The 18,979-nt window shown below is 33.2% G+C and overlaps 1 protein-coding gene and 1 long non-coding RNA gene across 2 annotated transcripts; both read right to left on the bottom strand.

Annotated features, from left to right (window-relative positions):
• Positions 1-3,919: 3,919 nt before the first annotated feature.
• LOC136972575 (uncharacterized) lies at positions 3,920-4,257 on the bottom strand. The gene is made up of 2 exons (XR_010880358.1): positions 4,089-4,257; positions 3,920-4,011 (listed from the first exon to the last, which is right to left on the bottom strand). It is a non-coding gene; the product is annotated as an uncharacterized lncRNA (long non-coding RNA).
• Positions 4,258-8,727: 4,470 nt separating this feature from the next.
• Positions 8,728-9,549, bottom strand: LOC136972573 (protein FAM200C-like). The gene has a single exon (XM_067267149.1). It carries the CDS (start codon positions 9,547-9,549, stop codon positions 8,728-8,730), a length of 822 nt encoding a protein of 273 aa, XP_067123250.1.
• Positions 9,550-18,979: the final 9,430 nt, after the last annotated feature.

The following is an 18,979-nucleotide window of genomic DNA, read 5'->3' as shown; positions in this document are numbered from 1 at the left end:
TGGTGTATCAGTTTCAGTGCGAATTCTGCTGGTGTATCAGTTTCAGTGTTCCGTTAATTATATACATTTTAAGAATCGTTATTGTTTCTATTAATTTTCGCTCCAGTCTGTTTAGGTGTTTATCTTTCGAGTAGCGAATATTTTATATTAAAGTATTAGTACCTTTATATTTGGTGTTCATTCTATTGGCTAATCTTGCATTAAAGTCGCCCAATATTATGAAGTAAGGAGTCATATAATGCCAAGTCTCGATGTGTTTAGATATTTCATTCAAAGTTGTTATATCGTCTGGTGAAATATAAGCAAGTATTAAAGTTATTAGGTTATTTTTGATATTTGCAAGAATAGGTTTATTGATTTGAATGAGAGGCAAAATGAAATTCTTAGATTTTTTTTTTTTGTTTGTTTGTAGTATTTTACAGACACCTTTTTTAAATGGTAAGCAAAAGCCTTCACTTGGACGGCCTGGGCCAATTGGTTTATTTGCCGTTACTGATTCGATTATAAATTTCTCGAAGAAATTTGACTTGTAAACCATTTTTGAAGTTATCCAGATTTCAGTGATAGCCAAGATGTCTGGTTCATATCCCGATGTAAAGACGTCAATTTGAAATATTTTATATTTGAGGTCCTGACTAATCCAATTGATAATAATAAGACATTGGTTGTTAGAAAAAGATTTGCGGACTTGAAATTTGTCTTGTTTGATAATTTGTCATTTAGTTGTATCTATTCTTGACGATGGAAGAAAAGTGTCTGCTTATACCAGTTTTCCAGTAGTTAAACTATAGGTTAGCTTGTCATGATTGATTAATAAAATATCATTATGCAGTTTAACTTGAGGATATTGTTTACGTAGTTCGTAGAAAGTCGGTAGTAAGAATTTCCGTCTAGCTCTTGAATTGTTAGTTAAATCCGGAGAAATTTGTAAATTATTCCATTCTTCTAACAAGTTTTGTTGTTTTTTCCGTATAATGGTAGTAAAAATACGGCCTCTAATTTGTTTATTGCTGAGAGTGATTCTTATTTTTATGTTGGGCGTTTTAGACAGTTGAACTATCTCTAGTATATCTTCTTGAGCTATATTTTGTAGATTTAAAAGAGAAGTAATAAAATTATGTATTTCTGCTCTAGAAGTGGTTTTATGTTTTAGATAATTGTACATAATAATGTTATTATAGCGATGCTCGTTAATTAACGAGTCCATTTTGAATTGAATGCAATCCTTGTTAGTTTGTAACTTATCTATTGTTTTAAATTAATTATTTGTTCCTCTATTTTTATCTGATGATGCTTCGTTTCACGGATATTTTCGTGAATAGTTTCTAGATCTTGTTTTATCATAACCATTTGTCTAAAGAGTTTGTCATTAGCGGTATTAATCAAATCCGATATTTTATTCCATAACACTGAAATGAAGGTGTCTGGAAGGTTGTCCGGTTTAGTAGAGAGATAATGGTCAGACTAGGTTGACTCACCTTAAATGTTATTTTCACTTATTTGCGAAAGAATTTAAGTTGGGATTCATTTCGTCACTAGGTTCTTCATGAAGATTTTTCCAGAATTGATGTTAAAGTCCAATATCGTCCTAGAATTTGACGAAAGAGGTTGGTTCTTCTTGGTATCCGGTTTGGCACGATTTATTAGAGGTCTTCCCCGCTTAGGTGGAGAGCGTTGCATATTTGTTAATGATGATATTATTAAAATAATTTATCTTAGTAAGTTACAAATTTAAACTTTTAACGGTAATAAAAAGTCAAAAACGTTTGTTCCTTAGGCTTAGTATGGATGACCAGGAGCACGAGACAAAACGACAGCAGCTTCGACAGATGAACACGCCCCCCTATTTAAGTAATAATTAAAAATTGCTTGATGTATTAGTATGACCCACCATTTTCACGAAATTAAGTAATATAGAATAATCTTTGACTAAACATGTTACTTGTAATAAATTGAAATAATCGGAATGAGTCCTGATGTTAATATAAAAATACAGATGTTTAGTACCTGTACGGTACATATCGATTTTGTATTCAGCTAATATTATGGAAATTATATATCTTAATGGAATGGGGTGTTGTATATAATTAACGTAACAGCTATAATATACCAATATTTCCATTACTTTCGTGTCAATATTTCTTAAAAGCTAAAGTAGAGCAGTATGTTTAGTGACTAAACACACTACTACTACATTTTTTCTATTGTTCTACGGCGTTTTCAATTTTTGACTAATTATATTTCCTGTGTTATGTCATACTTTATTTAAGAGGTAAAAGGCCGAACTCGAAAAAAAAATTCACTACAGCATGTTATAAAAATTTGCATTTTAAAAAAATCTTTCAATTATAATGAGAAAATATACCGGGCAATTAACGTATTCCGTTAGTATTACACAAAACAGAAGAAAATTTAACCACATGAAAAGCAGGGTATTATCTTAATAATGTAATTAAATCAAATAAACAAAATTGATTGCTCACAAAATTTATCAAATGAAATGCCATAATTGCGATGAAATAATACTGTCAATACCGAAATTGAAATGTGGATATCGAATAGCTCTTACATTTAGACAAAAATTCTAGTCAACCTTTCATATTTATAATCCTCATCAACAAAAGAACGTAATTATCATTCAACTATGAACTTTCTCGATAATCGTACATTTGTAAATACTAAATTTGGAATTATACCAACTCAACTGATGACGATTTTCTTTTTCAGAAAGAAAAATTACGTTGATAAGCACTTTTCATATTTAAATTCAAATTTATTGGGTTTACAGAAGACAATTTGAAACTCGTTATACAGTTCACGTACACAGACATTTCGCGGAAATTGTACAGTGATGCAGTGATTCGAATTAAACTTTATATTATATTCTCGTTTAGATTTCACTTTATTCCAGAGAAAAACTTTCGACTTCAAAAATATAAATCAACCGCAAAGTAAATATTATCCATAAGTTTTCTGTCAACGGTTAGAAATTTGTCTTCGAATTTCCTGGCATCTGTTCCTTTTCTGCTTACAAAGAAACTGAGATAAGGTGAAAACACGACATAGGGCTGGACATTTTCAGCGGAAATAAAGACGGCAAAAAAACGAATTGACCAATGTTTTTCTAGATACAACTTCGTTTCCAGATCGGCTATTCCATCTGGATCGCAAACGGTGTCGAACGAAAAATGCCCGTTGTCCAAAGAGTTAATATACGCGCATACGTACACTTTAATAGGTTTGAATAGCTTCAGCGGAAATCGAAGAGCCGTGACGTAACAATCTTCCATCACAACTACTTCGCTGCTAAAAATCGCGTAACGTTTCATTTCTTTTCTTGTAACTATAGAAGGATCTTTAAAATTTATGTACGAGAACAAGTTACAATAATTCATTCTGCTTCTAGTTTTTCTTTCTCGACTGAAGTAACTCGGATAAAAGGAATACTCACCAGTCATAAAAGTATGCCAAATATGACACTTTTCTGCCCCGGTTAACAAGTTCAGTGTATAAACCCAAGATTGCAATTCGTGTTCATTCATGGCAAGAAATCTGATTTTTCCAATAAATGGCTCCATAACATTTCTTATTATATTCCTCCTCGATTCTTCATTCATCGAAAGGAATTTGTGTGCACCCAATTTTCTTTGAACTTCTTCCTCGCTCCACTGGTACACGGCTTGGAGTAAACGCCATTCACTGACGGATTCGTATATCCCTCGAGACACCAGTCTATCAATTGTTGCAATTTTACAAGACATAAAGTCGTCTGTTGTAAATATTCTTTGTCCGAATTCGTCGAAAGCTCGCCAGCAATAATAAGTTATGACTAGATCACCGATCATACGTGCGAAATCGTGGATCGAACAGACGGTACGAACATTTATTTGCTGAATGATAAATGATCTGCATTTCAGTCGTAAATTCTCTAACTCGTATCTTAAACTCAGATGATACAGATCGAAAGCGCGTGTAATACAGGTCAATCCGGGATCGTCCGTCCGTACGTAGCTGTTTAAAATATATAAATTAGAATTTATGATAATGTATTGAAATTAATTGAAATGTAAGTATTGTGAAAAACTTACGTAACGAAGTGTTTGAGGGTCTCTATTGGATGTGGCATAAACAGTATTTTCGAATTTTCGAAATGTGTAATGAGAAGTTCCAAATGCCTGTTCAGGACTCTTTTTAACTGAACTTCTGGTATAAGAATTTCTTCGTTTTTTCCGTTTTTGATTCTTATCTCACTGGAAGTAAACCTAAACGACAAAAAAGGTATTTATTATTACTTTTGAACAAACATCTCTGTTGTACGTTAGTTGTAGTATTTCCTACAATGGTGTATGAACAATAAATGTATGACTAGTATTTTAAATACTTTGTATGATAGTTCAGAATAGATGATATTTGATTGTTTATAAATATTAACACTAATGTCAAAGTGACCTTTTATTAATGTAAAGATTTTTGTGTATGTGTATGGTTTTTACGGAGTATGCTTTCGTTAAATAAATGTATCTTCGATACGTCTTCTACCATTTGTGGTCTAGAATTGAAATGTAATTTTAAGAAAGACAAACTTGTCCGTACAGTTTTCGTTATAGAAAATTTTAAAAATCCAGGATTCTCGCGGAATTATTTTGTAATTCTTCACGAAGAATAATAGATTTTTCTGTAACCTATCATAGTCTGAATCCATGTGTATAGGTCATTGCAGCGGCGGCCTCAATGATTGCGAGGCTTTGGGCAGCAGATCTTTGAGAGGCCCTTTTCCTTTGTGCAAAGTATGTGAATTGAATATAGATATTTTTGATGATTGACGAGAAATAGAAAAGTTAAAACTAAAAATTTATTTATTTATATTAAAAGATTCATAAAAGTTTAGTCATAAAGACGACAAATTACTAATGATAATGAACTAAAGTACATAAATACCTTAAAAGATATAAGCAGGGATTTAAAAATGATGTTCGCGGCTTATAACTAATAGCTAAGGATAAAATAAAAAGTGTAAATATCAAGTTTTTTCTACTCGAATTGTTGCGCGAGGCCCCTGCAAGAGCGAGGCCCCGGGCGATTGCCCTGCTCGCCACCTCCTAAGCCCGCCACTGGATCATTGTATACTGTACTGTTATAACTGATAATGTTAGTCCCAAACTGCGATTTCCTGGAATTTTCCATTATTTTGTTATCCAAGTCTGAAGCGTGAATGTTAAATATTATGCTAACAATATTTATCAATCAGCATCCATTTGAAAAGTGATTAAACAAATTCGTTAAGGAGAAAGCTAAAGACTTTTTGACGACCTGGAAATAACTTACAAAACTCTAATTTTACAAAAAATGAACAATTACATGTTACTTTTAGAAACAGATGATAAAAAATGTAAGTTTTTGTAAACACTTATTCTGAACATGATTTCTCCTGCTTTATAGACAGATAAATTACAGACCAGTGGAATAAGTGAAATTCTCTGTAGTGTCATTTGGTAATGTGAAACTACCTGATAATTGAAAAATAACGTTTAAAAAGTGCTGTTTTAACACGTATCGGATCTATTGTTTTAAATAAAACACTATTTTCATTGTGTTTAAAATGTCTATTAATAAATATGCCTCTTTAAAACACAATTAAAAATAAACGTTGAAATATCTTAATTATTAATAAAATATATTATTAAAAATATTTGAATCTTATTCATCTTTGTACAAAATGTAATTAACTAATTCATTCATTCAACTGCCTTAAACAAATAAATTACCACTTTTACTTCTTAGAACTCAACGTCCCACCTACTAGTTGATGGAACTGAGGAATACGCGATTTACAGGTCGAGGAAGACTGAACTATCCGAATTAAATGTTGTAGAAAAAAAGTGAATATTAAAAATCATTTCTATATTGAAAAGTAAACAACGCCTATTAACTCAAACTTTTCTAAGCCTAACCTATTCTAATAATTTAGTTGCTAATATTTATGGTAATTTATTAGAATAGGTTAGGTTTAGAAAACGTGCGTCTCCGCTGTTTCGTCGCTTCTGTATGCTGCAGAGAGGAGCAGCCATTTTGTATACCTCGGGTAACGTTAACCAAAAAGTAAAAATTATTACGTGAAACTATAAATTTACTTACATTCGTTTTGAACTTCTTCACTTTTTCCGATGTTCGGTTATTACCGACGCCGACTCCCTAATACTATTTGATGTTCTTTTCTTGTTTCTATTCCCATTTTTATCAGTTTCTCGGATATCTTCGTTTTTTTTACGTTTCGCCGCATGTTCTTTCTTCTTACTTTTTGTAACAGGAGCAGCAGGCACAGTCTCGGGTTCTTCTCATAATGGTATTCTCTCATTTCCAGGATATATCTTAATTAAACGTTGCACACAAAAATGTAAAAACGTTCTCCGGGTTTTTACGGCGGCTAATTATGGTATTTTGTATACATAATGGAGTACATGTACGAATCTGATAATGTTTTCCGTGTAGTGTTTTGGTAGATTCTTCTTGTTTTTAAGTATCCCCATAATATTTCGATGTTTTTAATATGAACCCCTGTTTTTGGGTTCACGAGATTCTCCGAGTGATTAACTGTCTTATCAACAATTTCTATTTTCTCCAAGTCGTCAATATGGTTGTATCCTTTCCATTCATCGGTCAAAACTGTGCTGCCGGAATTTACAAATTTAGAAATGAAACAATTAAGCGTCGTTTCCGATCTATCGTTCACTTGACATATGAAACAACGTTTATCTTCGCGGCATATTCCGCCTACTACGCATTTCTTGCTTTTGAGTTTACGCCCTTTTTCGGATTTGCGCTTACAGATTACAGTCTCGTGTATTTCGACGGTTTCATTCGGACCACCAATTTTAAACGATATGATATTATGCAAAGCGCTAGCATCACAAATTAAACATGGTTCGACCAGTCGACAGCAACTTTGTTTCAATTCCGGCGGCATTAGCTGAGATAGTTGTGGCGCAATTCAATGACAGATAATGCCATATAAATGAAAATATGCTACTCCAGGGAAATTTACCGAATTTACCTTCAAAGTACCAGCAAATGCTAAAGTGTTCTGCCAGCATTTTTTGACATCTCATTGCACAAGATTTTCTATCATTTCGATAAACGACTTGCAAGGTTTCGAAAATTTCGAGCATACGACGACAACATGCTGAAATCCTAGTTTGACTGCGAAGTTGAACACTATAAATCCTGGGTTTGAAACTCAATTCAGAGTCCTTACATTCTAGAAGACGATAAAAATGAAGGTAAATCCATCCTGAACAAAATTCTTCTGAGTTAATGTCGAAATTACTCATTTGTAAAAAATTATTACAAAGAATATCAAACGAAATAAAAAGTATTTTAAGTTTTCATAAAATAAATTCGAATTATATTAATCGAAAACGAAATTATCGAAACAAGTTACATCGAACCAACACTTTCGCCGCAAACCCTCCTATAACGCCTCCTTCGTCGATTTAATCGTATTAATTTGCATATCGCGTCGCGTCGCAAGCGTCACTCGGTAACCTGGTACAAGATTACCGGAAGAACCGACATCTTCGATACCTACGGTAAAATTAACCAAAATTTCTATAAAAATACAGTAAGAGTACGTTCATTTGACGCGAACATATGAGATGAAATAATCACAAATAACAGACGGAAAATCAACTTATGTCATTTATCAAGCTTCCTTTCTTAAGCTCATCGTAATACTACGGAAGCAGTACATCATCGCTTTCTCTCTTTAATTTTTTAGACTGATACGATAGTCAATAGCAAAACACAGAATGATTTCGGTCCCATGCATGTAGAAACGCTATAAACAGAAAACAATACAACCACTTACTGATTCTGCACCTCTCGAACTGCCATTTTTTAGCTTCGTTTCCGTACTGGACTCGTCGAAGAACGGAGGCAACATGCGATTAGAAGTAGAAATGAATCATCGCGGTAATTGGCTGCAGATGCCACATGACTTTGACGTCACCGACTCTCGCTTTCTCTCCCGCAGAAACATTTAATTTTTTAATTGCATTATTTGTGTATTCTGTATATCCGACATTAAAACTGGCTTTATACATGTATTTATTGTGATCTCACATATACGTATCTAAGAAATTAGCATGTGACTACGAAGACCATTACGTGCTTACCAGTAATAGCATGATGTTGATGTCACAAAGTTGAAAATTTCACAATCAATTACAAGCCTTTAGAACAGTGGTTCTTAACTTTGCTGGAGGTACCGAACCCCATCAGTTTCATATGAGCATTCACCGAACCCCTTTTAATTGGAAAAATAAAATACAATTTTTCAAATTCAAAACACACGTATATATTTTATTGGTCCACAAAATAAACAAAACCATTATATCAATAGAACAAAACATTACGAACAAAGAACAAAACATTAAGAACAAAGAACAAAATTTAAAATCAGTGTGACTGCTGCTGTTGCCTTTTAGACACCAGTTCGGAAATGCGAGACTTTACCTTGGAAAGTGCCACTCGCATGTCATTTTCGCAACTAAGTCTGTTCATTTTCTTCGTTTTAATGTCCAGCATCCTCGAAAAGGATTGCTCGCAAAGATATGTTGTCACAAACGGTATCAAAATCTACAGAGCTTTCTTCGCAATAGCAGAGTACGTTACTATTTGGTGGCACCAAAACGATGAGAGCGTTGTTGTTTTGAAGAGTTGCTGTTGAACCTAGCTCTGCTGAATTTCAATGATTTCATTCAGGTATGTATCATTGACATCTGTTTTCTCAACATCAAACGTAAACGGCTGCCTCACCCATGCTGGATATAACTCTCTTGAAGGGAAGTACCCTTCAAGAGACTTTGCAAGTTCGTCTAAGTGCATGGAAATTGCGTGCTTCAGTTCTCCCGATACAGAAATATCTCCGATTCCAGGCACATCATAATTCTTATTTATACATTCGTCTAGCAGGGTATAGTTTGCAATATTACCGTTTTCTATTCGTCGTTTCCACAACGGTAGCTTTTTTTGAAACGCCTTCAGGGCTTCTTCCGCTTCGATGATGTTGACACCACCGCCCTGCATCTGTTGATTCAGATGATTAAGAACTGCGAAGACATCAGTCATGTACGCAAGCATGAAAATAAATTCAGAATTTTTGAAGCAATCTGCATGACCATGTTGGTGCTCTTGCAAAAACAGGGCTAATTCCTCACGTAGGGCAAAAACACGATTTAGAACCTGTCCCCGGGATAACCACCGAACGTTTGAATGGTACAGAAGTACCTCGAATTCAGACCCCATTTCTTTACACAACTCCTTGAAGATGCGGTGCCTCAGAGCACTATTTCGCACATAGTTCACGCATTCCACTACAATTTTTAAGACTTCTGCCAGTTTTGGAGGCATGGTTTTTGTTGCCAACGCATGAATGTGTAGAATACAATGTGTAACAACGATGTGTGATGCATCGGCTTTCACTAGCGCACCAAAACCAGACTTTCTTCCCAGCATGGCTGGAGCTCCGTCCGAACAAACTGCAGAAACCATATCCCACGAAAGATTATTTTCTTTGAAGAAGTCATCCACAAGTTTCTTTACATCGGCTGTTTTAGTTGTTGTTGTAAGAGGCTTACATAATAACAAAAGCTTACTAAACGTCGTCTTTCACATAGCGCACAAATACTGCAAGCTGACTTAGACTGGAAACGTCTGTAGTTTTGTCGAGTTGAAAGCTGAATTTTGCCGGGCTTGAAATCAGATCTGCAACTTCTTGGGCCAAGATATCTTTGCTTATATCGTCTATTCTGTCACTGATGGTGTCATTTGATAGAGGAATTTGGGATAACTGAACTCCAGCCACTTTTCCCAGCATGATATTCGTCATCTTTAACACGGCTGGTTTTATGAGTTTTTCACCAATATTGTGTGGTTTGCCCTGCTTTGCGATAAGGTAAGCGACTTCGTACGATGCTGTAAGGATCGGTTTATCGATGGGTACAAAGCCGAGCAGGGCCGGATTTACATAACGGCATTTGGGGCCTGTGCCCAGAACCCCCACAAAACTAAAAAAAAATTATGTTTAAACATAATTTTTTTTCTATTACCGCGACAGCCTAGTGTGGCCTAATCATGAGGGCAACAGGCAGAGAAACTAAACCCGGGAAAAAGTCTATGAAACATCGGAAAATTTCGGGAAAAAATTTCACATAGGTATTTTTCAGTTAAATTAAAATAATTAGTTTTACACAAGAAAATATATGTATGTTTACAATAACCCTATTTTAAAATGAAATTTACAACTTCCTTGTTCAAATCTAATTGAAAGTACAGTATTTTGTGTAAATTTTGTAAATCATCAAATTTGCCTACTCTTAAAGGGGGGGGCCCAACGAATTTGTGCCCAGGGCCCCTGGATTGGTAAATCCGGCCCTGAAGCCGAAAACAGGCAGACTACCCTTTTCATCAAATCTGGCCCTCTTCACCTTGAATTCAGCGAGTGTTGTATTTTTGTAATTTCCATGAAGATTAAAGAAGTGTTCTCTTAGTTTTGCCGGTGCTAGACTAGAATTGCTCAACTTGGCATTGCAAATCATGCAACAAGGACGCTGACTCCCATCACGTTCCGTTTTACATGTGAATCCATATTGTACATATTCGTCCGACACTTTCTTTTTTTGCTCGACATAGTATGAAGGGATTAAAATATTAAAAAAGAAATCACACGACGTACAATCACGACAGTCACAATTCGAATACTGAGCGCACCAAATTTCTTGCAGCATAGAAAGGCCAAGCGATGTCGCGTGATCACCCGCAGCCAATGATAGCCGAGTGGGGCGTGTCATCACGAACGTATGAGTCGGGTGTGTGCTTGACCGTCTTGCAGGTCGTTTATACGTGTATTCGATTGGGACCTCTTCACTTCGTTTCAGTTAGAGAGTAGTAGAAGTTAGAGAGTAAGAGAAGTTAGTTTCCCAATAGAACACACGTTATGTAGCATTAGTTTTCGAAACCAATACAGTTTCTACGTCACGATGACGTCAGGTGGTTGACCTCCGCCGAACCCCTGAGACTGACTCGCCGAACCCCAGGGGTTCGGTCGAACCCAGGTTAAGAACCACTGCTTTAGAATTTACATTGTGTACCGCGTGACCGGTGGTGTGTTCTGGGCACGTCAGTTTCGTACTCAGGTGGTTGTTGTATCGAGACTCGTTGGAATAAATGTCGTTTTCATTTACAATATAATTTAGTAATTTGTTATATTGTCAGATAAAAAAATGATTGCTTGTTAATAAACTACAAATGTATTGTAAAATAAACAGGTCAAATAACAAAATCGACTGGATTCAAGTGTCAAAACCAATGAAAAAATGCTGCGTAACAATATTTATTTAAAAACAACATTTTCTGTATATTCATATTCAATATGTAATGTACTGTACGTCATCGTCTTATGTCTTGACGTAATAATACAATTATTAAACAAAAACAATTGATATCCAAAGAAAAACCTATAAAATATATTTAAAAAAAGTATATATTTGTAGATTTGATATGTGATTGAACGTTTATTGCATAACTGGAAACAGAACGGCTTTTCTCTAGTGTGAATCCTTCTACGATTTTCAAAGTGTGTGACATCCAAAAGAATTCTTTGTCACAATTTCCACAGAGAAACTTCCTGCTTTTCGAAATTTGATTTGTGAAATCTACGAAATACAAAATATTAAAGTTGAATGTTAACGTACGAAATAATTCGTTTATGTTAATTATTAAAATGAATACAGAAAAAGTTACTTCTGCACATCTTGGAAGTAATTACTTCACAACATATTAAAAAATAAATGTAAATTTAATAAAAAAAATAAAGGGGATTTGAAACAAACAACTCACAGCTTACTCTACAAAAAAAAAAATACTAAAAAATAGTTTATAACAATTTCTTCGCTTTCTGTTGTCAAATATTGTTCAACGTTTATTCGTCAAAACAATATTTAATAAATTGTTTTATATATTCACTACATTATCGAATAAAATAAAATTAAAAAACATATCGTACGTAAATCCAATAACAAACGAATATTTATTATCATGGCAACCTTTCAATTCAATGTTATCGTTTTCGGCATTTACCGTTCATCAAACGAAACTTCATTTTTCACTTCCTAATTAAAAATGTTTACATTTAGCCTTCTCATAATGCACCAATCTTTAATTTTCACGCTAAACGAAGGAAGTAAAACGTTCCTCACCATTTTGTCCGTTACAAATTTGAAATAAAAGTGACGCTACCCGAAACTTAAATACAGGGTGATTATAATTAAAGTTGCCCTACTCAGACCTGTATAGAGCCCGTTCTCTTTCATGTATTTTGATGAAACTTAGTATATACCTTGTATGGACTGTGGAAAAATGGAGAATGCAAAAATATAATCAGTTAAAATTTCTTCCGCTAAATGAAAAAATGGCGCATGAAGAACAAGAAACAGAAAATGGAAACACGCAAAAAGTTTTTATTCACGACATTTGTTCAATTTGCAATGCATTTGCTTCAATAACTTGTTCGAAGCGCTTTACAGTGTGTTTAACAGTAGACTCCATAGGTTACTTGAGGAATTGCAGCAATATGGCGTGTTATGCTTGCTTTCAATTCGGGCAGATATCGTATGCATCTTATACAGACACGATCTTTCAGATATCCCCACAACCATGCAGACTCTGTACGGATTCTAACTTTCTTAGTACTAATTTTATTCAACTTCTTTAAATTATCCTACTATTTAATTAATAACAATAACTACTAATATAAAAGAAGAGTGGGCATGAAACGTTGTTATGAGTCTGATGATATTTACGTATGTAATCTGAAAGTGGAATGTGAGACTGTATATAACTAATATGATTCTATAATTGTTGATTATAGTTATTATATTAAAGTATTTTTTCCTGACGATATAAAATTTAAAAATACATAAATTACTAATATATAAGCTGTTATCTGTGTGTGAATTTTTCATAACATCTGCAATTTTTGTCTAATCCAGCTGAATGTTGGGTAATATTCTTTTCGTGTTCTGATGGAAAGTATAGGATACTTATTTTACGAAAATATTAGTTATACAATAAACATTTTATCTATTTAGGATCGGAGATCGCAGTATTGTCGCGACTGTGAAAGTCAGTGATCACTTCACGTTCACGGTCGACGAAAGAATTTTTCTTCAGTTGCATTTTTACATATTTTCATAAACGGCGTATTTCAAACTTTCTTAATTAAATTTAAACTTTAGAAATGATAGCGGCATCGATTTACTTTCTTGAAAAACCTTTCTATAATGACCACTTGACGTTCTATTATCGAATCGAAAGTTACATCGTAACCAGTCCGTTATTTAAAAGTGTTATCGCCCGTATAATTAACGAAATTACGTAAATGTGAGTAGTAAAAATTTTTACCTGTTTAAAGTTATATGTTGAAAGTTAGGAAGAAAACAAAGAATAAAAGTAGAACAAAAGAAAGTTAGACACTAAATTGTTAAAATTTATATCAGTTAGTGAAAATTGAGAATAAACGATAATATTGTAATATCGTAAATTAATTAATGAAAATTTGTATGTAAAGTATACCATAAATAATGATTAAAATGTAATTATATATACACATTTACAATTATAAAGAAACACAACTAAAGAGGAACCAGCACGTCCAAAATACATTTTCGCATATACAGTCATACCTGTTTTTGTGCAAAGGATAGGGACCGCATAAGAGAAAATGCATAAAAAATATCGCGCGAAACTTCACGAGTAGCTATAAAAAATAGTTTTCGCAACACAATTTAAAAAATTTTTTATGCGGTCCCTATTCACCGCATAAAAAAAGTCTCACGTAGAAAATAACTCGAAACCGTACGAAAGAACTAGGAATTGTTTTTTTAACTCCTTGGGCGTTTTTCTGCAACAACTAATAGGGGAAAAATTCTCTAAGAATTTTAGTTTTTATATTAATTAATTATTTTCACTTATATACGAATCTAACCTTAAAAAGTTAAAAATAATCGTTAAATAATGATTTTATTTGATAAATATAGCTGCAGGAAGTGTTATTTCATTTAACAAGACGTGAAATATCACACCTGCAGTCTAAAGCTGAAGGGGAGCTAACTTACCGCATCTGTTTAAATATAACATAATATTTATGGTTTTTATGCTATTAAAATAAGAGGGGACCGAAATAAACGTATGAGAAAAAAAATTTTCTGAATAAAAAAATAAAAAACCTGCTGATGTCATAGAAAACAACCAATAGAGTTTTTAAAAATTTTACAGGAGTCAATTATGTTCCAATTTGATTGAAATTGTCATATACCGCACAAATAAAAATCGCACAGAAAAAGACCTCACAAAAACAGGTTTGACTGTATTTCGTATACGTGTAAGCGGGAATAAATTGATATCTATATCATTGGCGTGATATGACAATTTTCAAAACGAACTAGACGTACAAAATCAATTTTTCAAACATAAGAATTATTATAACATTTGGCAGTAAATTTCTTTATTTGCTTAATATTGAGTCATTAAATTTTACTTTCTCATCTCCCCTATATACAGGATGGCTTTAAAGTTCAAGTGCCGGTTAAAAAGTTTATAACTTGATTAGTATTGGTGATATAGAAAACATGTAAAAAGTATTAGAAAACTTATTATATGCAGTTTTAGACAAAACTATTTAATAATGGACCAACTCTTCTCAGACTTTATAGATTCTCATTTTCGTATTTCCAATACATTCTCTATACTAAATACCGAAATTGAAATGTGGATATCGAATAGCTCTTACATTTAGACAAAAATTCTAGTCAACCTTTCATATTTATAGTCCTCATCAACAAAAGAACGTAATTATCATTCAATTATAAACTTTCTCGATAATCGTACAATTGTAAATAATAAATTTTGAATTATACCAACTCAACTGTTGACAATTTACCTTTACAGATAAAAAAATTACGTTGATAAGCACTTTTCATATTTAAATTCAACTTCATTGGGTTTACAAAAGACAATTTGAAATCCGTTATCCAGTTCACGTACACAGACATTTTGCGGAAATTTTACAGTGATGCAGTGATACAAATTTAACTTTATATTATATTCTCGTATAGATTTTACTTTATTCCAGAGAAAAACTTTCGACTTCAAAAATATAAATCAACCAAAAAGTAAATATTATCCATAAGGTTTCTGTCAACGGTTAGAAATTTGTCTTCGAATATCCTGGCATCTGTTCCTTCTCCGCTTACAAAGAAACTCAGATAAGGTGAAAACACGACATAGGGTTGGACATATTCAGCGAGACTAAAGAAAGCAAATAATCGAATTGACCAATGTTTTTCTAGATACAACTTTGTTTCCAGATCGGCTATTCCATCTGGATGGCAAACGGTGTCAAACGAAAAATGCCCGTTGTCCAAAGAGTTAATATACGCGTATACGTACACTGGAATAGGTTTGCATAGTTTCAGCGGAAATCGAAGAGCCGTGACGTAACAATCTTCCCTCACAACAACTTCGCTGCTAAAAAACGTGAAACGTTTCATCTCTCGTTTTGTGACTATAGAAGGATCTGCAAGGTTTTTGTACGAAAACAAGTTACGATAATTTATACTGTTTCTGGTATTTGTTTCTCGACTGAAGTAACTCGGATAAAAAGAATAATCACCAGTCATAAAAGTATGCCAAATATGAGCCTTTTCTGCCCCGGTTAACAAGTTCAGTGCATAAACACAAGATTGCAATTCGTGTTCATTCATGGCAAGAAATCTGATTTTTCCAATAAACGACTCCATAACATTTCTTATTGCATTCCTCCTCGATTCTTCATTCATCGAATGAAAGTTGTCTGCACCCAATTTTCTTTGAACTTCTTCCTCGCTCCAATGATACACGGCTTGGAGTAAACGCAATTCTGTGACAGATTCGTATATTTTTCGAGACACCAGTCTATCAATTGTTGCAATTTTACAAGTCATAAAGTCGACTGTTCTAAATAGTCTTTGTCCGAATTCGTCGAAAGCTCGCCAGCAATAATAAGTTATGACCAGATCACCGATCATACGTGCGAAATCGTGGATCGAACAGACGGAATGTAGATCTATTTGCTGAATGATAAATAATCTGCATTTCAGTCGTAAATTCTCTAACTCGTATCTTATACTCAGATGATACAGATCGAAAGCGCGTGTAATACAGGTCAATCCGGGATCGTCCGTCTGTACGTAGCTGTTTAAAATATATAAATTATAATTTATGATAATGTATTGAAATTAATTGAAAGGTGAGTATTGTGAAAAACTTACGTAACGAAGTGTCTGAGGGTCTCCATTGTATATGGCATAAACAGTATTTTCGAATTTTCGAAATGTGTAATGAGAAGCTTCAAATGCCTGTTCAGGACTCTTTGTAACTGAACTTCTGGTATAAGAATTTCTTCGTCTTTTTCGTTTTTGATTCGTATCTCACTCGAAGTAAACCTAAACAACAAAAAAGGTATTTATTATTACTTTTGAACAAACATCTCTGTTGTACGTTAGTTGTAGTATTTCCGACAATGGTGTAGGAACAATAAATGTATGATTAATATTTTAAATACTTTCTATGATAGTTCAGAATAGATATTTGATTATTTATAGATATTAACACTAATATAAAAGTGACCTATTATTAATGTAAAAACTTTTGTGTATGTCTATGGTTTTTGACGGAGTATACTTTTGTTACATAAATGTATTTTCGATACCTCTTCTACCATTTCCGGTCTAAAATTAAAAAGTAATTTAAAAAAGACAAACTTGTCTGTTCAGTTTTCGTTATAGAAAATGTAAATAATCCAGGATTCTCGTGGAATTATTTTGTAATTCTTCACGAAGAATAATAGATTTTTCTGTAACCTATCATAGTCTGAATCCATGTATATAGGTCATTGCAGCGGCGGCCTCAATGATTGCGAGGCTCCGGGCAGCAGATATTTGAAAGGCCCTTGTCAATTTTTCAAAGTATGTAAATTGAATATAGATATTTTTGATGATTGACGAGAAATGCAGAAGTTAAAACTAAATTTATTTATTTATATTTGAAGATTTATACAAGTTAACAGTCATAAAGACGACAAATTAGTAATGATGATAAACTAATGTACTGTACATAAATGTTTTAAAAGATATACGCAGGGATTTAAAAATGATGTTTGCGGCTTATAACTAATAGCTAAGGATAAAATAAAACGTTTTAAATATCAACTTTTTTCTCTTAGAACTGTTGCGCGAGGCCGCTGCAAGAGCGAGGCCCCAAGTGATTGCGCTGCTCGCCACCTCTTAAGGCCGCTACTGGGTTATTGTATACTGTACTGTTATAACTGATAATGCTGTCCCAAACTGTGATTTCCGTTATTTTGTTATACAAGCCTGAAGATTGAATGTTAAATATTATGCTAACAATAAATATTAATCAACATCCATTTAAAAAGTGATTAAACAAGTTCGTTAAGGGGGAAGCTGGAGACTTTTTCACGACCTGGAAATAACTTAAAAACTTTAATTTTACAAAAGATGAACGATTACAGGTTACTTTTAATAACAGATGATAAAAAATTTAGGTTTTCATCAACACTTCTTCTAAACATGCTTTCTCCTGCTTTATAGACCGATAAATAACAGATTAGTCGAATAAGTGAGTTTTTCTGTAATGTCATTTGGTAATATAAAACTGCCTGATAATTGAACAAATAACGTTTAAAAAGTGCTGTTTTAACACGTATAGGATCTATTGTTTTAAATAAAAAACACTATTTCCATTGTGTTTAAAATGTCTATTAATAAATATGCCTTTATAAATCAAAATTAAATGTAAACGTCGAAAGATCTTAATTATTAATAAAATATATTATTATAAATATTGGAATCTTATTCATCTTTGTACAAAATGTGATTAACTAATTCATTCATTCAACTGCCTTAAACACATAAATTATTACATTTACTTCTTAGAACTCAACGTCCCACCTACTAGTTGATGGAACTGAGGAATACGCGATTTACAGATCGAAGAACACTGAACTACCAAAATTAAAACTATTAGAAAAGAAGTAAATATTAAAAATCATTTCTATATTGAAAAGTAAGCAAAGCTCTATTAACTTAAACTTTAAAGACAGAAAATAATTTAACTAAAAAAATGGAAATTTTAAGCTGGTCAAATCCTTTGACCCTAAAAGTGGAAGAGTCTATTTCACTAGTTCGAACATTGTGAACACGTGGTTATTTACACAAGAAATCAAGCTTGTTGTGAAGTTTTGCTTAGTCATTGTCTCCAGTATGACAATCGAAACTTATGTTAAATACTTATAGTTTAAATATGCTAGAAATATAAACCCATTTAAGTTAATGTTACCCTAGGTATAAAAGATGGTGACCGTCGACAATAACAGTTTTCGCCATTTTGAAAACGATTTGTGGATGCGTATGTAACAAAATAACAATGTCTGAGAAGGTTAATGTTACTCTAGGTATACAAAATGGCGGCTCCTCTGACTCCAGCTTACAGAAGCGACGAAACAGTGGGGACGCACGTTTTCTAAACCTAACCTATTCTAATAATTTCGTTGCTAATATTTATGGTAATTTATTAAAATAGGTTAGTTTTAAAAAACGTGCGTCCCCACTGTTACCTCGCTTCTGTATGCTGGAGTCAGAGAAAAGTTATATTTTGTATACCTCAAGTAACATTCACTAAAAAATAAAATTATTACGTGAAACTAGAAATTTACTTACGTTCGTTTTAAACTTCTCCACTTTTCCGAAGTTTGGTTTTTACCAAAGCCGACTCCCTAATACTATTTGATGTTTTTTTCTTGTTTTTATTTCTATTTTTATCAGTTTCTCGCATATCTTCGTTTTTTTACGTTTGGCCGCATGCT

Source organism: Centruroides vittatus, unplaced genomic scaffold (genome assembly GCF_030686945.1).
Source record: "Centruroides vittatus isolate TY-2023 unplaced genomic scaffold, ASM3068694v2 contig_2976, whole genome shotgun sequence".
NCBI lineage: Eukaryota > Metazoa > Arthropoda > Arachnida > Scorpiones > Buthidae > Centruroides > Centruroides vittatus.
Note: the sequence above shows the minus strand (reverse complement) of the source record. Positions and strands in the feature narration are given on the sequence as shown.

Bases quoted from the DNA above. Each gene is read 5' to 3' on its own strand.
- LOC136972573 (XM_067267149.1), bottom strand. From the start codon at position 9,549: ATGGTTTCTGCAGTTTGTTCGGACGGAGCTCCAGCCATGCTGGGAAGA.